The sequence below is a fragment of the Aulostomus chinensis genome, chromosome 15 (genome assembly GCF_037954235.1).
Source record: "Aulostomus chinensis isolate RoL2024-O1b breed Wild chromosome 15, RoL_Achi_v1.0, whole genome shotgun sequence".
NCBI classification, from domain to species: Eukaryota; Metazoa; Chordata; class Actinopteri; order Syngnathiformes; family Aulostomidae; genus Aulostomus; species Aulostomus chinensis.
In genome coordinates this window covers 7,875,795-7,901,651 of record NC_141334.1, presented here as the reverse complement: position 1 = coordinate 7,901,651, position 25,857 = coordinate 7,875,795, and the positions used below count along the sequence as shown (strand labels likewise).

Below are 25,857 nucleotides of genomic sequence, written 5' to 3'. Positions count from 1 at the left end.
CATGACTTATTTTCTCACTCCTCTATCAGTTCATCTTGACTATAAAACTTGTGATAAAAAGGATTAGGGTTTTGATCATTTATTTTCTTTGATGAAAATCTGCATTTTTATGATGCTGATTTAGCTTTTTTAATTTTTTTTTATTAAAGCTTATAATGGAAACCAATTAACCAAAATATTGAACTGCATAATGAATATTTTCTCTTCCCTCATCTCTCTGATTTCCCCTCTGCTCATTTCTCTTTCATTTATTTACTCAATTACTTTTCCTTCTCTTATTTCTGCAACTGTCTTTTATTTCTCTTCATCATCAAACTCTCCTCTGTCCCATCTCTTCCTCCCCTTTTTTCTGTTCATCACTCCAGTCCAGCAAGGAAGATAAACTGTCCAGCCGTATTCAGAGCATGCTGGGCAATTACGACGAGATGAAAGAGCCGATTGGTGACACATTTCCAAAGCCTGGCGGTAAACCTTCTAACAGCTCGTCTTCCTCCGAGGAGAAATCAGGCCCGCCTTTGTTTGACCAGCGTGGCGTTGGTAGCGGTGGCAGCAGCCAGAGCAATAAGTGGACTCCTCTTGGCCCCGCAGCAGTTGGATCTTCCTCCCAGTCCCAGAAACGCTCAGGAGTACAGAGCGGACACGGGAGCCAGAGAGGCAGTGGAGGCAGTAGCGGCAGCAGCAGCAGTAGCCAAAGACACGGGGGAGAAGTACGGGAAAAGAAGTCAAGTAAACATAGTGGCGGGTCAGAACATTCAAAGTCACACACATCAAGTCCAGCAAAGGGCTCTCTGAGTTCCTCCAGCAGTAACAGCCACTCACGGAGTTCCTTGGCTGCTGAACAGCATCACAGCAAGGAACGCTACCGTTCCAAGTCCCCACGAGACCGTGAAGCCAACTGGGACTCACCCTCACGGGTTCACACCTCGTTCCCCAGTGGACAGCACTCGAGTCAGGCCTTCCCCCCATCTCTCATGTCCAAACCTGGCTCCATGCTGCAGAAGCCCACAGCCTATGTCCGGCCTATGGATGGGCAGGAAACTGCAGAACCCAAGAGTTCACAAGCAGAAAGCTATAGTGGACAGTCGCACAGCAGCACCATGGGGGAGATGAAGTCCAACGGCAAGGCCTCTCTTTCCAAACTCAAGATCCCCTCTCAGCCCGTCGAGGTAAAGCCTAACATTTCAGCTTTTGTGTTTCTGTGGCTATTAGCCAGTGAAATTTGGTTGTAGAATATTAAGACTACTTTCCATGACAGCATTTATTTTTGGAACGTAACTTCACAATGGTATTTTTAAATAATCACAGAGCAGATGGTCCAACTGAACATGTATGTCTCATAAAATGCCTATAGAATGACTCAGGATACTCAAAATGGAAGCTCACCAACTAAACTGATGCCATGCTGTTTATGAACATGTGCTAAGTGAGGTGCTTCCTTTTCTAGGGACCTGGTGATGCTAACTGTGTCGATGAGATTCTGAAGGTATGTATATCATTGTTATTCGAGTTAAATCTTCCTCTGTCAGGCCGACAGTTAAACATAAGTATTCAGGGAGAAGATTTCCTCAGGTCACTGAAAACGCCTTTTGCATTACTCGCCCACCTTACAACTCATTTGCACGTGTGTTTTCTGTCCAACAGGAAATGACTCAGTCATGGCCTCCTCCATTGACAGCCATCCACACCCCCTGCAAGACTGAGCCCTCCAAGTTTCCTTTCCCGACCAAGGTCAGAATTGAACCAGCTGCTGAATATATTCAAAGAGTTGTGGAGTGATTTGTCTTGCTGTTGTATGATTTATTGTAACATTTGCATTTAACCCAGAACAAACCAGTTTGGTTCCCGGTTTACTGGAATGTGAAAGGGACTTATGTAATGTGTCAGTTAGTCAGTGTTTGTAGATAAAACAAGTGTTGTGAATCCATTAAAAAAAATATTCACATTAATCACTATAATATCCTATGAGTACTAGTATTTAGCTGTATTTGTTGGAGAGAGAAAAAACAAATATGCACGGTATTCGAATAATGATGATGTAAACAGTAGTTTAGACGAACCAGTTTTCTAATGTGATTAATAATGATCTCATCTTAAATTATGTCTTCAGGAAAATCTCTTGATTTGCTGAAGTTGCTGAAGTAGTTTCAGGGAGTGTTTGATCCACTTCGTCATTTGAATTCCGTTATGTGTGGGTACACCCAGGTTAATCTTGGGTGTTAATGCCTGAAAAATTCACAGCACCAAACCATGAATTGTCGCAGAACCAATTGAAAATAAAATTGATCATGGATTGTCAAATTTAACAAATGTTAATGTGGTGAAGGCTGATAAAAAAATAAAATATTTTGTTCTTTTACTCTCAGGACTCTCACCCCTTTCCAAGTGGACACAGTGAGTATCAAAACATCTGTACAAAAGAGCTATGCATGCTTGTGTTGGATGTATATCTATATGTTAACATATATATGTACCGTTTGTGTTATAGAACGAGGCAGCTCTTCCAAAAGCTCCAGCAGCCACCACTCCAAAGCTTGCGATGACCAACCAACGTACGTACATGTTCTTCACCACCAATGTAGTTTTGTCAGTACTGATGCATACAAAAGAAAGCCGTGAGTTACCAGAGATGCATATAAGACTTCAGGAAGATTTATGGACGCAACCAGCAATCCCACACTGCAGCAATTATACTGCTGTAATACAATACAAAGAATTAAGATTAAATTATTTTAAATTTCCTGTATCTCAGTATGCTGGAAGATGACCTCAAGCTAAGCAGCAGCGAGGACAGTGATGGAGAACAGGACTCTGCCAAGAATGCCTCAAGAAACACATCAGCAAGGTAGAGCATTGGGAATTTACTTTTAGGAAACTTGGATATTTAAAACTTTTTGAGGCCATGATGGAAGAGAGAGTTCCCAAATTAGGTCAGTTTTTGCTTTTATTTTGTTAATTTATGTCTTTTATTTCTAACCCTGATGTACGGTGCCATTCATTCAGATCAACTTTGTGCTACAAATGAGAATATTAATTATTGCGGGCTGTAGGAGTTGTCTTTTCTTTTTGCGTACTCATCAATTTTATGTCAGATATTCAGCTTATGAAGTAGTGTTTAGGGTTTATGAAATATAAACCTTCACATGCTCTGAAGAGCAAAAAATTATGTTTAAAATACATTGTAAAATGACTAGCTTCCAGCTCAATTCGGCCCTTAGTGCTGCACCAGTTTTTTCATTTTGCTAAGTGGCGTGGGATCTCTGGGGGGTTGACATCAACTTTTGCACATGTTGTGGTTTTAACTACCATATAAAACAGTTCTAGTCCATTATAAGGACAATCAATTCCACACATCGTTATGATATCAAACTTTAATTGTTATATAATTGTGTTCAAATTTAACAAAAACTTTAACACAAAGTATAATGCAGTTGGTGTGTCTCCTGTGTTAAAAGCAATAACAGTGAAGGAGCGGAGCAGTCGAGGGACGACTCCAGCAGCCACAGTGGCTCGGAGAGCAGCTCAGGCTCTGACAGTGAGAGCGAGAGCAGCACGACGGACAGCGAAGCCAACGAGCATCAACGGCCTGCCTCTCCTGAAGTAATGATCACATTCACTTGTTATAAACTGTCATGCTGTTTACCATGTGTCCTAATTTTCTGACACTGAATCTTCAATACAGTCCTTCACATGTTAAACATCATAGTTTTGACACGCTAAAAGACAAAAACCTTTTTAAATCTGTGTGCTCTCTTGCACCTTTAGCCTGAACAACCTATGGCCAACAAGTGGCAGCTGGACAACTGGTTCAAGAAGGCGAAGCAGTTCTCTCCAGCTTCTCCACTTGACAACAATAATGTTCCAACCAAGAACAAGAAAGAGAGCAGAGATACCAGCTCAGTACGTGGCTATGGTAGCCAGGGAGGGGGTTCAAAGGACTCATCAGCACCAACACCCAGCAGGGACCTTCGGGCAGCACAAAAGGGTAGTGAGAGTGGACGTGGACGGCAAAAATCTCCAGCCCAAAGTGAAAGCAGCACAGGTAACCGCAGGCCTGTGGGTAAAAAACAACCTAAAAAGTCTGAGAAGCCCCCAGTGGTGGAGGAACCCAAGGGAGGCCTGAGAGTGGAAAGTGAACCAGCTCCAGAAATTCCCCCTAACCGACCCAAAGCTGCCACCAAGGGTTCCCGCAAACCAAGCCTCAAAAAAGAACCTAAATCCTCTCCACGGCCCACTGCAGCTGCTGTAACCACCACTGCTGACAAACGCAAGGCCAAGGCACCAACCAAGACTTCCCAGAAGTCCCGTGAGTTTGTTGATACGGACTCTTCATCATCAGACTCTGAGGGAAATGACAGCATCCCGTCCTCATCTCAAACACCCAAGTACACCGAGAGTATCAGGACCCCCGTGTGCGTGTTTTCTCCAATGGAGGAGAAGGAGCTGTTGTCTCCACTCAGTGACCCTGAAGAGCGCTACACTACAAGGCAGCCACTGCAGCAGGTTCTGCTAGTCAAGATAGGTTTGTCAAAGTCTTTATTTTGACAATACCCACTTTGTTCTCTGTACTCACTCGCCTGGTGGATTGCACAACCTTGAAACTTTTCTTTACTTTGGACCATATTGAACGTACCCTACCCTTCCCTTTCCTCCATTTTCTATAGATCTCAGTCTGCTGTCCAGGATCCCAGGGCGGCCCTACAAAGACCCTGTGGAGATAAAAGTGGAGAGGGATGACTCTCAAGACCGAGACAGCAAAGAATTCAGCAAGCAGACCTCTGAGAAGAGCTCAGGCAAGGTCAAGAGGAAACACAAGGTATGGGACTTGATACATCAAATTGATGTTTACTTTCAGCTGCAGACAATGGAATGTGAAATGGATTTTTTTTCTACTTACAAGTAATATGTTTGGATGATCGTGCACACTGATAGATAGGCTTGAGATTCAGACTTAGATTCAGTAATCTGAATTTTACTCTGTAGTCCGAGAATGGATTTTGACTAAACAATTGATGTATTGTTTACTTCACTTTTTCAAATCTGCATTGTTTTTAGTCCAAGTTTAAAATGTATTTTGGGTAAAATTTTCTCTTAATCCCACTGTCATTAAACCAACGTGGAGGCTAAAATGCAAACTGTGTGGCCCAGTCAGAAATTGCGTTTCACGATGTTGATTGTGAGCTACTGTGGTGTCTGTAATGATCACAAAAAAACAAAATATTTTCTCTGTTAGTTTCTTCCATCTAATGCGGTTTAAGTGCAAGTTCAAGATCATGTGAGATCTGTAAAACTCATTTAGTCATATGTTGAAAATATATCCATTGTACTGCTTTTTCTCCTTCTGGAAATTTTACTCAAGCCTTCTGCACAAAGAGATTTCCCTGACACAAAAAAAACTATCCTTAAGCCAGGGAACAATTAATTATATTTTAGTGATGATCTGGAATGGCTGCATGAGATGATTTGACTTTTTTTTTTTCCATCTTAATTTTGAAACTTCAAAGGGAAAAGACTTCAAATACAACCACTGCCATGATATCAGACTGCATCTCCTAAAGAGTGTAAATGTGCTGATCTTCATATCAGTTCATGCAGATGCATATTCCCACACCAATAAACTGAAGTATACATACTGAACTTTAATGTGTCTTGGTTGGATCTTTATCTTTTAGAGCGATGAAGACGGCAGCAAGCCAGAGAGCAAGCGCTGCAAGCTTGAGGATAAGTCTCTATCGCATCATAAAAGCAGCAGTAAAGAGTGAGTATTTGCTCAGCGGGAATCTTGAACACATTTTATGTGACAGTAGTTTCTAATTCTTTACAGGTACGCCTGCCTGATGTATTCTCCACTTTTCTAAAGATTACTTTGAATGTAAACTAATTAAACTTAAAAGAAAGTCGTCAAATCAAAGGATAAAAACCATTTTAAAATGCACATCATCAAGCTGCACCTGCTTACCTCTTTTCTCATTATTACTCTGCTGCTTTGTGAGTGTTAAATTAATGCCCTTCTGGAAGGATCATACAAATTCTTTGGGTACTAATACTTTGTATTTTGTTCCAAGAAGTTGTCATTATAATGAACCATATCCCACCAGGTCTAAGAGGTCTTTGGAGAAGAAGGAGGAGCCAGTCCCCTCTCCTTCTATGTCAGGTCTTCAGCGGACACCCAAGGCAGAGCTTCCAAGCCGGAAGAGGACTGTCAGCCCATCCTCCACCTCTTTATCCAGTGGGACAGGAAGTGGGAAGGAGGGGAGCCACAGCACCAAGGGCAGCTCCACCTCCAAACACAGAAAAGGGGAGGAGAAGGGACGCAGCACACGTGATGGCAAGGTGGGTGCTAGTCGTCGCCTTATTGTTTTCGATGTGGATACAGAGGAGTGTCTCCACCATTTTTACTGTGAACTTGAAAAACAAAGTTTGGGGGGAAATATCTTTTGATGTTTGTGCGCAACCCCTTAAATTCCACTCAAAATATTAATTGTGTATGTCCAAAATCCATGGAATCTTGAGCTTCTCTCATTCTCACCCTTTTCTCCGTTTTTATCCTTCACTTCAAACACCAGGCCCATTATTAGCGAAACTTTATCCCCTCTCACTTGCTGTCTCTGCAGGAGAAATCCTCAAAGGCCTCTGATATCCAGCTGGCTGTGCCTCCACTCTCCACGGATGGCGGCAAGTCTCAGAGATCCAAGCTGGTGTTTGAGGACAGGTAAGAGGAGCTTTTTCCACTGTAGATACCCTCTCAGCGGGATATGCAGAAAGAAGTGCCAAGGGGATCTAGGGTTGCCTTTGATGCCTGAAGCTGTAAGATGTTGGGAAGGTCATGAGTATGTGCATGCAGGAAAGATGATATATATTCCTGTTTTAAAAGGTTCCCGGTTTATCCCACTATAGTCTTAATTGTTAAGGGAAATATACGTTGAAAATAAGCCACAGAAGCGTTTATAAAATCACTGAACAAATGTTTGTTTGAAAAGATAAGTATTTTTTTTTTCATGGTTCAGTTTGACCTGTTAACATTTTTGTTTCAGGGTTCATTCAGCAGATCACTACTTACAAGAGGCCAAGAAACTTAAACACAATGCAGATGCACTGGTGAGAGTCTGGTCCTAATGTCTGCTATCATTTGTCAACATGCAAAGCAGTATGATAATCATTGACCTGCTTGACCTTAAAGGTTTGAACTTGATGCAAAACAATATCCTGGTGAGATTTTCCATGGGATTTAATGGTGGATTCGAGAACAGTCTAAAATTTTGAGTGTTCAAGCAAATCTCCCTGAATGCACTGCGAATCCCTGGCAAGATGGCTGTTCCTGCCACACTACAGAACAGAAGAAAGCCACAAATATCATTTTTTTAGAATCATTTAATGAAAACATTTGACTTGTATCACGTTAAAGTGGTTTTATTAAACCTTTTGTTGAAAAGAAAGCTCACCAGAAGTCATTATTCTCTATAATAGTAGGGCCACGTCGAAACAATGGTTAAACAAATGATTGGGTCGGGCCATCGTCTGGAAAATTAACCAGATTCCAAAATTTCTCTCTTCATTTTCTGTTAGTTTTTTCTGAGCCGTCAGAGTTTTAGCACAGTGCCTGTAAGATGAGCAGGTGGCTAGATTTAACTACACGCCTGGTATCAGTCACTGACCACAACACAATAATTTTTGCTGCTATTGATTTAATGAATACTTGTTGTAGTACAGAACCATGTCAAATTAAGTGTTCATTAGTTTTGGATGAGATAAAACCAATAAATATTTGATTCTGCTGTATATGTAGTTGGACCGCTTTGAGAAGGCAGTTTACTACCTGGATGCTGTGGTGTCTTTCATTGAATGTGGCAATGCCCTAGAGAAGAGTGCCCAGGAGGCCAAGTCTCCCTTTCCCATGTATGCTGAAACAGTGGAGCTCATCAAGTAAGGACATGCAGGACATACGCCTCCTTTTAAGTACAGTGGGTTGAATGAAAATGTTTTTTTGGGACTTGAGCAGCTAAAAATGTCCTCTGTCTGTTCACTCAGATACACAATGAAGTTAAAAAGCTACATGGCTCCTGATGCTACTTCGGCAGACAAGAGGCTAGCGGTTCTTTGGTGAGTAGACTGACCCTCGTCTGTCCTCAAGAATCCATAATCCTCGATCCACATCGCTGGTCACTTTTCTTTACTTCATTTTCTTATCCTTATTTTAAAAGAGTATATTTCTTTCCAGCCTAAGATGCCAGTCTCTCCTCTATCTTCGGCTCTTCAAGCTGAGGAAGGACAGTGCACTGAAATACTCCAAAACGCTCACCGAACACTTAAAGGTACGTGTGTTTTCTAAAAAGGAGGTTTTCCTTGGCATGTCTTCAAAGCCCTGAGACCATAACATGTTGTGACGTTTTCTGGAAATATGTAACCTGCTTCCTCTTTGTGTACATAATGTTCTTCCTCTCCTTTTCATCAACAGAATTCCCTGAGCAACACCCAGGCTCCCTCTCCTGGAATGGGAAAGTAAGTTGTGTTAATGTTAACTGTAAGGTAGATTAAATATCTGCTCACTATTTATGCGTTTGGATGTTGATAAAAAGTATAGGACATTATCAAAGAGGTTTCGATTTTCAGAGACATAGAAACTTCTTTTAAAAATGTTTTTTGTGTTTTTTTTTATTTCTGTCAGCTTGCCAATTTTTACAGGTTAGTTTTAAGATTGAGAGTGCTGAAGAAAGTTGGCCACAGACTTTATTACGTACAGCTAGATGAAAGTAATGCAGTATAATGTAGTAAATTCTGTCTTTATGAGGATTGTTATGTTCAGTTTTATTGGAAGTGTCTGAGAGAGGTGTAGATTTATCTCAAGGGTCATTTTGTTGGCTTGAGTTTATGGTGCTGTTGAACTGTAATGGATTATAGAGAGGCTTTCTAATATTTTGTCAACGCTGCAAAAAATACTAGAAAAACCAAGTCGCAACTTCATAAGTACCAACACTCATGGCCACGTCTGTTTGTCTCCTTTTCCTAATAAAGTAAGGCAGCGGGTATGCCCTCTCCAGTGTCTCCCAAACTCTCACCGGGTTCAGCCGGTAGCTACTGCAGCGTCAGCAGCAGTAGCAGCGCCAGCTCGTCTGTGACCATACCTCAGCGTATCCACCAGATGGCTGCCAGCTACGTCCAGGTCACCTCCAACTTCCTGTATGCCACTGAGGTCTGGGACCAGGCAGAGCAACTCTCAAAGGAGCAGAAAGGTAAACTGACTACAAAACTTCTCCTTTTTTTTATGCATTAATTCTTCAATCCTTTTTGTCATCCAAACAGTTCAAGACAAAAAGCAGCTGGGTTTGGTTGTAGAAACGGCTCTGAATTTGGAGCTGTTGACTGTATTCAGGAGTGGGTTTGATTAAGAAACGTGCGTTTTGATTCTGTATGTAAGTTCTCCAAGAGTTCTGCTGACAGCTACTCTTACAAATCAAGTGTGAAAATTTACAGTATTTTGTAAACAGCTTCCGTGATGATGAACTTTCAGAAATGTCTTAATAACCCCACGTAAACAATTACACATCGACAAGCAAAGTCAACTGATGATCAGGCTTTTGGAACAAATCTGTACTTGATTTTAAAATTGGCAGGTTGTGATATTGTGTAGGGAGCCCAGGGAAATTCCTTTACAGATAACCTATACTTATCATCAGTATGCTGCTACTCAGTGTAGGATTCAAAATACTGTAATTTATGGAATTGAATCTTTGTGGCTCAAGTACAAAGTTATATCCAAGGGGTGTGAGGCAAGAGGTAAGAAAGAACACACGTAATTTTAGTTCACCCTTGGCCCAGTGACAGTTTCTCAGCAAGGTAGAACTGTATCAGAGACTGCACTTCTATGACAGCGACACTCTGGATGAGACTCGTGCTTGAAGGAAAATTCACTGGAAATCTATTTCTGAAACTCTGTTCAACTGGACATGAATGCACATGAATCCATTTAAAACTATGTTGCAGTCTTGTTTATTCCGCCTTGAAGTCATCCAGGGGTTAAAGCAAATGTTTTGAATTTGCCCTGTGGGAGCTTCACAGTGCAAAAGGATGCCATTCAGCACAAAACCACTATCATAAATAGAAGTTCAGCAAAAAACAATACATTTTAAAGTGATTCTTTAAGTCACATGACCTAAAGGTACTAAAAGAAGGCAAAATACCATAAATAATCCCCTCAACGTCTTTTCAGCTGACAGTGTCCCCTCTTGCCGTGTCTTCCAGACTTCTTCCTGGAGTTGGACAAGGTGATGGGTCCTCTGATCTTCAACAACAGCAGCATGACAGAACTGGTGCGCTACACACGGCAGGGCCTCCACTGGCTGCGCTTGGATGCAAAGCTTATTCCCTAGCAAGGACTCGCTCCATGCGCACTGCTTCTACACACAACTACACCTCAGCCTCTCGCAGCAACCCCGCCCTCACACACAGAAACACACGTACTATATGTACACACAGCCCACTTCTGGTCCTCCATGTACACAGACAGACAGACAGACAGACAGACACACACACACAATGAACTTCTCAGACATATCTCCAACACTGTGTCCATTTTCTACACCAGCTTGCCAAAAACACTGAGCAATTAAGAACATCAGACACCTTCGACAGCACCGCACAGGGAGAAGCAGCGACCCTGCAGCATGGGGACAGATGGAGCTTCTCACCATGCTTCATATATCGGCATTCTTACGAAATCTTTGAAGGCCATGTTTTTATCTATTTGGCATGGATGCGCCGGGTGAATTATTTATTATTTATTCACTGGGGTTTGGTTTATAGGCTACTTTGGCTTTTAACTTTTTATTTGACTTTTTCACCAAAGTACCTCCCAGGAACACCAAAGGTGCTTTAAAATGAAGGTTTTCTCTTTATCATTTTTGTGCCTTGTATGTGAGCTACAGGAAAACAAACCATTACCCATCATATCTGAATTAATATTCTTTCTTTCTTTCTTTTTTTGCTTTAGCAGCAGATGTTGTTTCATGCATCTAAACATTTAGCAGTTAATGTAAGCTGGCAACAGTAATGTATTTTATTGCAGTCGTTCAATTTGAACTCCTGCCTCATGTCCTGGTATTCGAGAGCTGAGATGGTGTTGCCTCTAATGAAGCTTCCCTCTTGAGTTATCTTTCCCTCAAAGTCTCCAGGCACCAGAGAGGTCAGTCTTGGAGCATGGCCACAAGATCTAAGGACTTCGAGGAAGGGCTACTGTGCATATGCGTAGTTATCAACGTCGGCATTATATTGATCAACTTATTCTTTTTGGACAGTGTCATTTTACCATCAATTTTGATTACCCCTGCTCGTAAATTAATTGATGCACCATTCTTTTAGTTGATCTTCAACACGCTTTGGTCCAGTTAGATTGTTAAGAGCAGCATGGCCTCTAGGGGCCGCTAGTGGTGTCTTTCAGATGCCGGGCCTTCATCATATTGATCACAGTAATGTTCTCTCTGAGAGATTTGCTGCTTCTTTGAAGCTCCAGAAGTTCCGCTCTCTTCCTATGAAATGTTTGTACACTGTAGCTACATTGTTCATTGAGAAGTGTACTTGAGGAAGAGTCATTTTCATTCAGTGTTTTGTTTTTTGATCCCCTTGTTTGCTCAGAGTGTATTTTTCTAAGGTACAGCAGGGAGTGTTGCAGATCGTATCCACTAAACAATGCAGTTATTTACATTGCAGTTGAGTAAAAGTGAGCTAATTTGGCACGTCAATCGTAAATTCACCTCAAAGAAAAGCTGTTTTTTTTTAAGAGAATATCAGTGATGCAGATTAGCAGTGTTGCATTTATAGAACAAAGAGTTTTAAAGCTATGAATATATATTTCAAATGAATATAACAGCCAAAATAGATTTTTATTTATATACTGAGCAGTTTCCTTTTCTTCTGGCCAAGCGAAAGTCTAACTTTTCAAATGCATGGGTTGAACAGGGGTTATATTATCAGATGCAAAGTATTTGTATATGTAATCGTTCCTATTTAAAAATTTTTACAATCTTAATCATGCTCGTATTACAAGAAAGTAGATGAGAAATGTGTTCAAGTGGTACAGCAGACGGAGTAGAGACAATTCAAGGTGTTAGTCCAGGTATGAAGATTTCTACTTGGCTATTGAAAATTACTGGTTGTCATCAATGCAAAGTGGACTCCAGTGTTGCAGAACGAAGACTAACAAGTACATACGTACCATCTGGGTGTTAAATGTTGGCAGATGACTTGGACTGTCTTTTGTGTTTTGTTTTGGGTTTGGTTTTTTTTTTGTTTGTTTTTTTTTGTTCTGTTCTGTTATTGTAAGCCACTTCTGATGAAACCATGCTGGAAATTGCCTGGGCTAAATAGTATTCACCAGACTACCAAACTGGGTGATTTGAGTCATGAATCGGTGGGTTATTGGTTGATGTTTCAGTTGTTGCAGATGGTTGTTGGAAAAGAGTGCCAGAAACTTCCTGGTATTCTTTTCTTACATGTCATCTGACACATTTCCAAAAGTGTCATGATTGAATTTTTACTGTTTGGCCCCGGTTTGACCTTTGTTCTTTTTGTACTTTCCATCCTCCGCTGGCTCCCTGGCCTTTACTGTAGGAGGGGATACTGTTATTTCCTCTTACGCTTGAAAAAGAGAAAGTCAGAGGAGGTGTTCTTTTAATCTATGCAGGATTTTTACAAGGACAAAAAAAAAAAGAATCCATTTCTGGGGAGAAAGTTTTATTTTTTAGGCTTGGGATTTTTTTCCCCAATTGTCTTTTTTGTTGTTGTTGGGTTTTTTTTTGTTTTTTTATTTTGCGTCAAAAACAAAACCTGTTTGACTCGAGCGTCCAATGCCTTTAGCTTTTGCAAATTTTGTGTACTGGTTTAGTATATGTGTGTGTATATAGATCGGTTTTTATAACTAAACACAGATGGCTTGAGCCATTTTGTGCTTAAAGCTGGAGGCCACTTTTCTCGTAGGAATTCCTCTGTGGGTTTTGCCAGCCCAGTCAATGTCTTCATACACTGGTACACTTTGTAAGTACAGGTCCGCGCCTTGTGTTCCCTACACTATCTTGTAGTCAAATGTATAAATTTAGCATTAGAATAATTTTTAACAGTTTGCTACTCACACTTATTTATTTTTCTGCCCCTTTGCTTAATGTTCTTTTTCTATTTTGCCTTTTTCAGGAGTACCATTTTATGAAATCAGAAAGATGTAAATGTATTGGGGTTCATGATGAGATTTCATTGTAAGTAGTAATTAATATTAAATCTAACTTGAAAGAATCCAGGGTAAGATGAGTTTTTTGACATTCAGTAGGAAGATGTTAACACTTGCATGTTTCTATTTAAAAATAAATGTATAAATTGTAAATATAACATTTCTTTAAGGGTGAATTTCTACTACAGGTTGACATTTTTATTGAAATTTAAAAATGCTGTAAATACATTTGTGAGATACTTTATGCACATTTTTTTCCCTCTCTCTCTCTGGACATTTGTGTTTTCTTCTTCCAAGCTGTTACAGACGACACCCCAGTCTCTTAACACTGTATATCAAATTGTTCTCTGTCTTTTTCTTGCCGTGCTCGTATACTTTGTCTTCTGCCTCCACCTCCCGTCTCTCAATATCATGGTCGCCACAATAATCATTTATGTCTCTAGATCCAAGTGCGAATATTTTGTCTTCTCTGTATTTGTTATGGAAGTGTGTACTTTCATGAAATGTATATTGTTGATCTTCTGGGATGGATGGATGGATGGATGGATGGATGGATGGATGGATGGATGCGTGGCGGTTGATGTGTACAGTCTTACGTAAAACCAGGTCTGCTTCTTCCTCTTGAGAGTATTTCCTATTTGTCCCTTTTGAACAATTGGTCCAACGTGTCTTTTAAAACAAAGGTATTTCTCTACACGTCAAACAGTTGTAGCAGTTTATACAGTATGTTGTATAACATCTTTTTCCTAAAAGTCGTCTCAGAATGGAGACCGGCAGCATACACTATGTACAATTGTCTAAATTGGATTAGTTTTAAGAGAATTGATGATAGAGATGCTATATATGATGGATGCAATATGATTAAAGGTACTCGTTGAGTTTGATCTTCAAACTTAGGTTATGTAATTTAAAAGCATTCTTGTGAAGTGAGTATTAATTGTGACTAATGAGAGTCTGTCCTGAATATTCTTTGTATTTTGTCGTATTGAGAATAAAATATATATGAATATATTTAACAGGGTTGTACTTGTTTTATTTTAGCAGCACAGTTTTATGAAGGCCACATGCATTCATTTTGAGTTTTTATTTTAGGTTAATAAATCCAGCTATAACACCTCGTTAAACCGATCATTTGTTTTTTATCATTTAAAATTGGTTTGGTTCATGTGACATTGTTAAAAAAAAAAAAAGAATAAAATGAAAATAAAAATACACTGAATTGTTAAACTCAAAGTACATGAACAACTCAAATTGAATACGTTTTGAAAAGATTGTTTCTAGTTCTTGATTACCTTTCATCATATATTTAAAGTTCTAAAACACGATCTCAGTGTGCAGTATCAGTACCACTTTGGTAACAACCCAGTACACCTCATCATAGATATATTCATCCATCCCTATTCTGTATTCAACCCACTGCATTTTATAACCATGAAGCACTATCTCTGTTCTATATGTAATCCACTACAGTGGATAATTACAGGCAAATATCTCAGTTCCACATGCACCCCCATCAATGTGACAACCAGCAGCATCTGTCCTCTTTTGCAATTAGCTCACTGATGCAGTAATCAAGTGAAAGAGGCCGCCGCTCTTGTCCAAATTAGTGGTGCATTCGTTCGGAAAATGCAACAGTATCAATCAGGCTTGGTAAATATAATGTGGACTTTGGTACGTTTATTAGCGCACAGAGGAATGACAAGCACTAGCTGGAGTATAGCGACCTCGCTCCGTGAGGGTATTTGACATTCACATCCAGCTGAAGTCCCTTTTCATACGCTGTGTACATTATTTTGTCAACCCCATGCAGTGACTTTGTCTAGCATCCACTATGGCTGCCAACAGGCCTGGCCTCCACTTCACCTCTCATTATACAAACTGCCACCAAGTGGCCAAGAGTTGCTACTGTTCCAATCAATTCCTGTCTGATTATCGCTGCGTTATCAGTCGCATCAGCGGCAGTGTCACTGACAATGGGACAATATTCGCAGGCGAAACTTTGAAACAAACTTTCATAATTTGAACTTTCACATTTGATAGATTTTTAGGACCAACATTGGAGGTTGAAAATGAAATAATATATATTAAAAAATATATATTTATTAATCTACTAAATCTTCAGACAAATTTATTTCCAGGTGACTGAACCAAAGCTTTTGTCCTATTTTGTCCTTTTGTCCTTTTATTGCATGTGTATCCAAAATGCTTCCCCTCCATTTATTGCAGTGTGTGTAATGTGCAAGTTAGACATTTTGAGCCTTAGTTATGGTAGTCATTGTAATAAATATAACATTTAAAAAAGGTTTTAGAGATTTCTAAGATTGTATGATGTGGTGTAATGAACTCCAGAGTAACAAATAAGGCTTCATGTTCACCTCACAGCTTGTTGGCATCGACTCATCTAATCATCTAAACCTGAGGAGCTGAAGTTGTTTGTCTACTTCAATGAGAAAGAGATGGAGCTTAATCTCTCTGTGCCTAAAACAAAAGGTATTCAAAGTAGTTTATATAGCGTTGCATTGCAGAGCCTCTTAGAAATGATTAGCTCCTTTCAGTTCACATTGCATTGCCCTGAGAGAATTAACTCTTTTGTAGATTGTTTCTTTAAAATTGTCGCTGGCCATTTTTTTTCCTGTTCACCGTCTCATGATGCATTTTATTCTCTCTCGTGTTTTTTCTTCCCTTATGATATTCATACGTAACAGATAACAATTCTTGTCTGTGTGTACAACTATAAAGTACGGTTTATTACAGTATATTAACTCCAGCATGCCGAGGGACTGCAGATGAAAATCACCTGAAGCTGTATCTGATAGAACACCATGAAATAACAATACGCGTGTGTGTTTATTGTACATGGTCCCTTGCAAAGAAATAAAGACAAGAAAACATACATTTTTATTATAGCATCTCATGTCTGACTTTCAGAGTGATTCAACCAGCAGCTCTAACTTTTTTTTTTCTCTTTTTCACGTTTTGCTGAATCATCTTCAAAAAAGCAAACCAGGTATTATTCCGTATAATTTTTTTTAAATACAATTTTTAAGTGATTCCAAGCAGCATACAGCTAGAGAAACAGACGATAAAACCACAACAAAAAATAGTTATAAGTACATTCGAAATAAAAATAAATAGATTTGAACATGGTTCATCCAAATGCATCGCCAGTGGATCAGTTTAGAACCACGCTCCTTCTTCTTTCAACCAGCTTCTAACCACCAACAATCAGAGAAAGTCCCCTTTCACTGTTTCGCCACTGAGACGGTCTAACCAATAGGATGGCGTGAAATCTCAAAGCACCCTCCCCCAGACGTATCTGATTGGTTAAGTCTATCTTCCATTACCTTTCATCCGCTTCTCCCTCCAGGGAATAAGGTAAGCTAACTCGGAGCGAAGGGAAACGAAAGCCCATTACCGGAGGTTGAAACGCACGCCAGTCAACGTCAAAAAAAAAAAGAAAAGAAAAGAAAAAACAGTGAATCTTTTTTTTTTGGTATTCTTCTCTCCAAATCCATCCTGGCAACAACGAAGAGTACAAGTAGAGAACCGGGACTCAGGTAGGTGAAGGGGATTCGACAGGTGCATTTAGTATCGCTGTAGCCGCCGAGTTTCGGTTGTCAACTGTCAACCTGTTGGTTAGTGTTTCCAATGAGGATGGTCCTGAGGTAGTTACATGAAAATGTCATGTGCATTTGACCTCTTTTGGTAGTTACTTATGTGTTAAAAGTTTTATTTAGTCCGTGAAATGAAGATAAACGTGACACGTCAATAAGCAACCACAGCCCCTTAGTACGGAGCTAGCAACAATTCTTATCAATGGTCCTATTGAGTGATTAACCACGCAGTTAAACACCCTCCTGTTAGATTGAATTTGCTATTGTTAAATTGTGGGAAGTAGACCGGTATGTGTTAATTTGTCCTGCAGTTTTGGTGCACTGTTCCTTTCTCTTGACCTTTTCTAAAGCTGCGTTCACCTTTGCGTCTGTGTCCTATTACTCGCCACATGTGGACTTTCTTTTACTGGTAAGGAATCAATGCTGAAAGTGAATTAATAGAAGACGTGTTTATAGGTCACTTCAAATCAAAAAAATATATCTTAATAAATCATTTTGTTTCTGGGGAGAATTATTGACACATTAAATATTTAATTAACACTGTGGACTGGAGGAAATCAAACTGCAACTCCATCTACTGTAACTACCACATTGAACTGCCACTGGAACATTTACTGTGTTAAATTACACAACAAATAGAATTCTTGTTGAGTGACTAACATGTAATGTTGTCTTTTCTAAACTTTGTCCCCTTGTGTCAAATTGATACTTGGACCTGAATTATGCAGGGGAGGGGGGGCTTTCTACCTAATGACTGGACTATGTTTTATTTAAAGTGGGAACAAAAGGCGCCGTGGCTGTGAACGGGGTGCTTTGGGGGAAACCAGACACTGGTGTTTTGTGCCATGGCTGAAACCTAAGCACTCATGCGCTACGTTGTTCATATGGTGGGAGCAAGTGGAGCACACTAGCCTCTCTGTTCACCCCTGCGGGATACTTGCTCGGGCTGATGACCTGGCTCGACTCCAATGCATCCTCAGAGTCTGACCCACAGGCTGCACCAAGACCCTCGCACAGACATCATCTTACTTCAACATGCATACAAAGTCAGGATACACATAGAAAACAAATGCAAACTTCATACACAAATAAACACTTGTTGATTGGACGCTCATTCATGCTGCACCACTCATAATCATGCAACAGTGCATGATTGATTAAGTCCTTTCACAGCATCACGCTGCACATGCAAATGTGGCAACAATACACGTGCTTGGTAATGGTAATTGCATACAGGTTGTGTGATAGATTGATTTGTGTGGTGTTTGCTGGAGGATTAAAGAAGAAAGGAAGGTGGAAACAAAGATGGAAGCAAATAGACGGGCAGGGTTATAAAGCAGGGTAGGGTCACAAAAGCCATCAGCCGTCCACGTAAACTCGCCTTGTTTGTTGAAACATGATCTCGGTCTTTTGCTGCCTCCCTCCATCAGTCATTAACCATGGAAAATAAATGTGTGCATGGTTTTGATGGGGTGCTGCAGAAAGAAGCATGACAACATCAGGGAATAACTATATCTTGCAGTCAGCTGTAATAATACTCAATTCCAGCATTAGGCCTTAAATACTGGTGTTGAAATCTGTATAAGGAGATGGAGGGAGTAGTTTCATAATGTTGCAGGCAAGTGAGAGGAGGAAGCTATTTGGATGGTTGCTGCTGTTTGACGGGATATTTGGATACCGTGTGGTTGCTGATGGAGAGTAGATACCCTGCAGCTGCAGCAAGAGGTGGCTGTTGATTTCCCGTGGTCAACGTTGACTCATATCTCTGTTAAAACTCTGCTTATTTTAACCCGATACTTGAAGGTTTCCTAACCAAGTGCTTTTGTGCTTTAACCTCCATCGATGATATTAAAAAGCTGATATTTCAGGGGGCGGGAACAAATGACCTGTACAGCGAAATGGCTGGCACTCGTATATCAAACCACAGCACCCAAACAAAAACTACATGTGGTGTGTTGTTGTTCAACTTGGTGGGACTAGTCAGTGGAAACTCTCATAGTTTAAGTGTGTGGTTTCATCACTGATGTTTACATTCTTCCGTCGACCTTTCACAGAGCTCGCCTCTGCAAGGATGACCCAACTGGTTTGTCTTTGTGGCTAAGGTTAGCTCAAGTTCAGTAAGTTCAAACTGATTTCAGGGGGACGCTTGCCAAACTAATACAGTTAAATGTAGCAGCTGGCTGTCTAAAGGGTGAGGTGGGAAATTCATTACATTGCAGATAAGCTTGTATTTCCAGAGGCAACTCACAGCTATCTTAAGCAGATGACCTTATGCTGCAATAATTTAATCATTACAAGTCCCTGTGACATCGCTTTGAGGTGGAGTGGATGTGTGACAAGGATATAATGGACAAGGATGTAGCAGCTAGGTGTCAGAGAGATAAAGCCATTAGCAGCTCGTTGGTTTCTGTCAGTCACACCTGTGCTGTTTACATTTCCTCATAATCTTTCTGTTCCTGCCTGATGGAATGTTTTTTACTGGCATTATGGGTTCAAGAAAATAAATTTGTCTTACCTTTTTGTTAAGAAAACAGCTGATGTAGTGACTCATTGTCAGGGAGTTCAGTGAGGTGCTGTTGAACTTTGAGGTGTCACGACAGGCTGTAAGGGAAGAAAAATGAGTGATATAAAGTGAAGGAAAAAAAACAAAAACTAACAGCTGCTGTGAGTCTGGATATGCAGTGTTTCAGTAAGAGGAAGGATTTAATGAACCAGCAGCAATGAGGGGGATCAGAGAATAGTTTCAACACCAAGAGAATGAGATTGCGATGTAGAGCCAGAAAGTAAAAGCTGTTCGGCTGGCCAAAGTCCATCAAACACACAAGTGTTGTGTTCTGATTTGTGAACGATAGTGACCATGATGTCATGATCTCATGCTCTTTGAAAACTCTTTTCCTTGTAGAGGATGAGGACATGATAGATGTGTAGTGGAATATGATGGATATTCAGGTACTCTTATGACATCATTGACGTAACTGCCAGGACGGGTTCTGTAAAAACTGATTAAGGAAATGGAAAATAAAATTTTCCCCAGGAGGGAGAAAAACCTGCCTAAGATGCAGTCGCACAAGTCAGAATTTTCCCCGAGGGTTAATGGGTGAAAGGAAACAGTTGAAGGGAAACGTGACGTTGTTCCAGCTATAAAGAGATTATTGGAGAATAATGTTGAATAGTATTATTGATATTTAGGATTTACAACACTGCATCATTATGTTAGGACTTAAAGCTTATCGAGGACTGTGTGTGCATAGATTTGTTGAATTGCTAATTCCTAATATTTTGTCAACACTAATTCATATATAACACTTTCAGTATAACCTAGTGTGGGTCAACAACACCGTTACAAACCCACTCAAATAAATCAGCACAGATTCAGTGTCTGTTAACTGGAGTGTACATAATAAATTGACAAGAGGGTGTACAGCTGATTTATTTTGTTAAAAAGGAAGAATCCTTGGAGATATAGAATTTATTTTGAAATTTTGTTTTTGATAGAATTGTCTTGCATCAAGGTGAGTGGGTTATTGAGCCCACAACTTCTAGATTTGCATGTTACAGTCGTGGGAATATGAGTGATAAATGGCAAGTAAAAAGTAGAATAAAATGTAAAGGACCAAAAATGTACAATATGAAATTTACTCAAATGATATTCAGTGTTTATACACTTTTTAAAGATATAAGATGTATGGTTATGTACTGAGGTTTATTTCTTTAAATATACTGTAGTTAACGCATGGGTTAAAATATTACTGCTTTTGTTATTGCACGCAAATAGGAGGAGCTATAAAATGATTGTTGCACATGATTTGACAGTTTTAAAAATATCTGCATGTCCAGAATACTCAAAATTTGGTAGATTAAAAAACAGTGCCAAAATAGTTGTGAGTTGTAAGTAGAGAGTCATGGTGACCTCATTTGACATAGAACTGCCATAGTTGTTGTTGTGTTTTATATAAGCAGTGACTGAAATGGGGATGGACAGATCCACGGGAACGTGTCTGCAGTTTCTCTCCTCATTATGTAGCTTTTGAGCATCTTTCAGCTCATTGTTTTGGGTCTCAGGTCCTCAGGTTTATAGTTTTGGCTCACTCTCACTACTTTTGTCCGTGGAGTTTTTTTTGCATGAGGCTGCTTCTGGGAAATAGCTTGAAAAAAAACCAGCTTGTCCACCAGTTCCTGCTCAGAACCCGATAAGAGTCAGACAAGTTATTGACTCGCTGGCCAGCACAGTAGAGTAGAAGGAAAAAAATGCCAGTTCCAAGAGGAGGAGGAATGATGGATTTGCACTCTGCTGCTGACTAGACCCAGCTCAGACTCGAAATACTTGATTCATCCCGGAATGGACACCCCTACTCTTTGGGGATTTCTGTTGAAATGTAGTTGATGCAGCTTAACCTCTGGTCATTTTGAGGAGGTTTGATAAATTATTTATTTTTTGGCATACTGGCCTCAAAAGGTTGATTTTTAATATCTTGTAAAAGAAGAGAAGCACAGCTCTCTCCCCCCGCGTGTATTCAAGAATGTGGAAATATTAATCCTCTTGTTCATCGCTTCCACCAGGGCCTTCATGGAACAGGTTACATGTTTGGATGTGCATGCACTTTTCCTCCACCAGTCCTCCCACTCCTGCAGTGTCTGGAAAGTCCGTTATGCAGGAGTCCTCCTTGGAGAGAGAGCTCCGCCAGGAAGCTCCTGGATGTGCTCACAGACCATAAATAAAACTATCTGCAAAAACCATCCACCACCAAACTCTGATATTTACAGACTTTCCAGCTCTCTCTCGCCTACCTTTTGTTTAGTTTCCCCTCTTTAGTTGTTACTTCCAAGCTGTGCTCTGCAGGCTTGAGCAGGGGGCTTCTTTTTAAATCTGAAATTGTCCGCTCATAGGCCTGCAGTTGTGAGTTATTGTCAGACCCTCCCTCTTTTGTTAGAGCAACAGAAAGACCTCTTCAGGGCCCATAGAACAGACAGACATGAAGGAGACAAATGGCCGCCAGAGGTTATCGCTGGCTAATATGAGACCCCCCCCAAGGGAAGGATGGGAAGTGTGTATGGTTATGTGTGAATGTCTGTCTGCCTGTTGTGGTTATCTGACTGGACCACACCTTCACTATTGTTTGTCCCTGTAGGACCCTCATTGTGATACGGCAGTGTCAAATGTCTTGAAGTATGTGTGTGTGGGTGTGTGGGTGGGTGGGTGGGTGGTTGTGGTGAGCACCAAGGCAGAATTTTAGAAATACTCCTTTTTTTAGCAGTTTTTGGAAAAATATGGATGGATGGAAATGCAACTTTCATATTACCCCCCCACACACACACACACACAGCTCTATAATTTAGCAAATTAAAAAAGTTACCGAAATGTCATGATTCAACTGTTTTCATGTCCAGCGTGTTACTTAGGGTCAGTAGTACTAATACTTCACACAATCGTATTAGAGGTATATCACACGTTTCATTACGTGACATCATTTTGTGCTTATAACAGTATTCCTATTTAATTTATCAGCATGTTAAAGAAGGCCGTTCAGATCTAGAAATAGCTTATTTTACTTCTATATTTAAGATATTCAGTGTCAGTGTTCTGACAGCAAATGTGAAAATACAGATGAAGCCTGAGGCTGACTTTGAACTTTCAAACTTTAAAATTGTAATGTTATTGTCATTGTTGACATAATCAAGGGCACGGATGCCTCAAAGGAGATGATACAGAGAGGCTACGGAAGAATTTTAACAGTGTCTGACGTGGTTGCTTCTTCCCTGTAGTCTGGACAACAGAGCACCCCTTCATCATCCCTTGTGTGTGTTTGAGAGAAAAAGGCAGGAAGACTTTGGTGTGTGTGTGTGTGTGTGTGTGTGTGTGTGTGTGTGTGTGTGTGTGTGTGTGTGTGTGTGTGTGTGTGTGTGTGTGTGTGTATGTGTACTGTACCTCAATAACACACAGTGCAAACATGCCAGAGGGCCTTCTCAGGTTTCATAGACCTGATGAGAAGGTGTGGGTGAGGGGTTGTCACACAGCCTCAAGCCGGCTACGAACGCTGTAATAAGGCTGTGACATTGACTAATAAAGGAGGCATTTACAGCTGTCCGACATGGCTGATAGTACAGGCTTGATGACTTCTTTTTCAGGTGGCTGTGTGTGTGTGTGTCTTGTGGGAGCTGGAATGGGCTCAAACTCCCTTTAATATGAGTGTTGAAATGTGATATAGTGTTAATATGAGTAGCAGAAATAAAACGGTCCCACAAATGTCATATGGGAAGAAAACCGGCAATGAGGCTGTTGATGGAGATTGTTCCTTTGAGACCAATAATGAGGCAACTGACAAGAACCAGACCAGATGCAGTTAGAAATGTAAAATGTGTAACACACTAATTTATATGTTGCAGCTTGCTTTCGAAAAAAAGTAAAAACACTGACTTGAACACAAAGGGGATTTTTATGTTTTTTAATTTTTTTTTTTTTATTCCAAGAGTGTCTGCTGCTCCCCAAAGTCGTCCCAGCAATGTTTCCTCTGTCACAAAGTGCCCTGCTCTATTTCCCTCTCCCAGGTTTCAAAGTCCAGACTGTGTTTCGCTGTTTTCTGGTGAAGTTTAATCTGTGTGACATGTTTTACAGCCATCAGCCCCCCCCCCCCCCGAGCTAGGAAACCTGCCCTGCCAGCAGTAAAAGGAGCTCATTGTGATAAGCTTCCCCCAAAATGTAGTGGCAGACGCAGTGCTGGGAAACAATGGAGATTAGAGATCACTTGACTCCTGAGGGAGATGATCAGTACTATTAGGTGACTATATATGTCTCGAAAGTAGCACAATTAAAAGTGAAGCCTGAAGCGTAGGTGGGACCATTTGTTCTCTGTCACACGTATAATAGAGCTCCACCGTGTCATTAGTTGGAGGTAGGATGGCTGCAGTATCTATATGCCACTGTAATAATGCTACAAATTAACAAAGAACTACTGCATTCTGGATAAACTAATATTCTTTTTCATTGTTACAAAATTTTCATTATATAGCTGTTTGCAGCATAAAGCAAACTTCTCAGAGGAAAAGCGCTTATCCTGGATTACTCGGTGTGAGAGACTTATCAGCAAGTTTAGGGAAAACCGCTGGCTTTGTTGCATTGTTCATCATCTTTGTAGAGATCTGAGGAATTACATAAACTAGTTAAATGATTAACCAGTGTCCAACTGTGACTGATTAAGGAAATGCAAGAAGCTGGCGGTGCTTGGATGACAGGAAGGTTAAAGTTTCTTCTCTCCATCTAGATTCACTTTTATTCAGTTGAAAGTAAATGTCGCCCAGTAGTTGTTGATGTAGAGACTGAAGTGATACTTCATCCATAAAGTGTATTTTGCCATCCAAGTACTTACTAATAGGTGTCTTGGGCTCATCTAAACATTTTGTCACCGCTGCATCACTTCTGTGTGACTCCAGAATGCAGAGAGAGCCAGCCACGTATTATTAGCTTGAAGCTAATGGCCACCATTTACAAACAAAAAAATGTCTATTTTACAATCTCTCAATTTCACAGTCTGGTATAATCTACATCTTCTTTATCCAGCCATATGCTCAGTGATACACATCCACCGTGATTTTAACTAAAAATAAACAAACAATAACCCTTCTGGTTGGCCGCTACTGTGAACAAGTGCAGATGAGGCTGAGCAAATTGGTTCAACTAAATGTGCTAGCTTGGTCATGCTCCGTGCTGCTGTGTGACCTGGATGGGTTATCATTAGTTTTTCACTAACGTCAAAGTTTTCATGGATTACAGAGCATAAGGCTGGAAAAAGAAGATGTGGATTCTGACGGACAATGCACTTGAGAGATTTTAAAGTGACCCTTTTGTACGGTTTTATAGTAGGTTGCCATGAGGCAGCATTAGTGTCAAGCTAAAAACACTTGTCTGGCTCTGTCTGCATTCCCAATCCCAAGGAAGTGATGTAGAAGTGGGGGGAAAAAAAAGTCTTCTTGAGCACAAGACTTCAATTTGTGGGTATTTGAAGGGCTAAAAACACTCTTTGGGTGACGTTTCAAGGTCGAATTTCTCCTTTTTTCACAGAACCCAAATTGAATTTTATTGTTGTGATTGGTAAAACAAGTGTCAGTGTTGTAGTAAGTAATCACATCTGATGAGGTTTCATCCAGTTATCGTCATTTAAAGCTGCATGCTGCCTAAATTCCCCCAGTAGTATCTCAATAACCAATGTCTGTGTGAACAAAAGCACTTGCTTGGGCAAACAGAAACCTGAAGTTGGACATGAAGACATCTCTTCCTAGAACTTGTGATTTGCTCCAGTTTCCAGAACCCTGACTTGGTAAATAAATGCCAAGTAAATATTTCTCTCCAGGTTTTAGTTCAGCCTGTAGAAAGTAGATCAGATGAAATATCCACCGTGTATACTGAAACACTGTCTCGCCACAGGAGAGGAGTCGCTGTGGTCCCTCCTCACCGCTCTAGACTGAAAGTCTTGGGGAGTGAGTGGGAGACAGTTATGTCAATGGAGGAGAAATTAGAATGGAATTTTGATCTGTCAAGGCCAATATATTTCTTGATTTGAAAGAATAATGTGAGAAGGAAATGTTCCGCCTGTCCGACACCTGTTTGTCACAATGAATTATGGAGCTGCATTTCCACTTAATCTGGTTATCCACCAGAGCTGGTGCTTTTGACAAAAAAAATAGAGAAGATTGATAAAATTTAGTTCGCTGACCTGCTAAAACTGCTAAAGCTCTCCTAAAGTTGAATGAAAATCTGAATCTGCCTCCTGAAAATTAGGTCTTGGCCCACAACTGTTGTTGACTTCAGTGGCAGCCATGTTGGGGTCAGTGGGGGGAAGTGAATGTTAACCGTGCGCCCACACAGCGTCTCTGGCAGCCCGACGGGTTCTTTTGCAATTCAAATATCTGGCGCAACACTGAGCAAATGTTTCCTTGTTGTCCTGCGGCTGCTGCTCTACAGGGCAGTGTATTGTGTATCCGGACTGTCCTTTTCATGCTTCTTAAACCCTTCAAGGAGGTATAAAAGGAAGGATTAGA

General features: G+C 40.5%; 2 protein-coding genes across 3 annotated transcripts in view; both read left to right on the top strand.

Annotated features, from left to right (window-relative positions):
* Nucleotides 1–14,202, top strand: part of aff4 (AF4/FMR2 family, member 4) — a 33,370-nt gene extending 19,168 nt beyond the window's left edge. For both annotated transcript variants that reach the window (XM_086179430.1, XM_086179429.1), the window contains exons 3-21: nucleotides 366–1,166; nucleotides 1,445–1,483; nucleotides 1,642–1,728; nucleotides 2,364–2,391; nucleotides 2,486–2,549; nucleotides 2,750–2,842; nucleotides 3,453–3,597; nucleotides 3,763–4,519; nucleotides 4,662–4,813; nucleotides 5,670–5,755; nucleotides 6,096–6,330; nucleotides 6,612–6,709; nucleotides 7,032–7,095; nucleotides 7,784–7,920; nucleotides 8,026–8,097; nucleotides 8,216–8,309; nucleotides 8,453–8,496; nucleotides 9,010–9,227; nucleotides 10,237–14,202. In XM_086179430.1, coding sequence (XP_086035556.1) covers nucleotides 366–1,166; nucleotides 1,445–1,483; nucleotides 1,642–1,728; nucleotides 2,364–2,391; nucleotides 2,486–2,549; nucleotides 2,750–2,842; nucleotides 3,453–3,597; nucleotides 3,763–4,519; nucleotides 4,662–4,813; nucleotides 5,670–5,755; nucleotides 6,096–6,330; nucleotides 6,612–6,709; nucleotides 7,032–7,095; nucleotides 7,784–7,920; nucleotides 8,026–8,097; nucleotides 8,216–8,309; nucleotides 8,453–8,496; nucleotides 9,010–9,227; nucleotides 10,237–10,364 — 3,342 coding nt within the window. In that variant the 3' untranslated portion in view covers nucleotides 10,365–14,202. The remainder of the gene's footprint in view (nucleotides 1–365; nucleotides 1,167–1,444; nucleotides 1,484–1,641; nucleotides 1,729–2,363; nucleotides 2,392–2,485; nucleotides 2,550–2,749; nucleotides 2,843–3,452; nucleotides 3,598–3,762; nucleotides 4,520–4,661; nucleotides 4,814–5,669; nucleotides 5,756–6,095; nucleotides 6,331–6,611; nucleotides 6,710–7,031; nucleotides 7,096–7,783; nucleotides 7,921–8,025; nucleotides 8,098–8,215; nucleotides 8,310–8,452; nucleotides 8,497–9,009; nucleotides 9,228–10,236) is intronic.
* Nucleotides 14,203–16,583: 2,381 nt separating this feature from the next.
* shroom1 (shroom family member 1) overlaps nucleotides 16,584–25,857 on the top strand; it is a 29,842-nt gene continuing 20,568 nt past the window's right edge. Inside the window, exon 1 of the mRNA XM_086179427.1 lies at nucleotides 16,584–16,767. The gene's annotated coding sequence lies outside the window, so the exon portion shown is untranslated. The remainder of the gene's footprint in view (nucleotides 16,768–25,857) is intronic.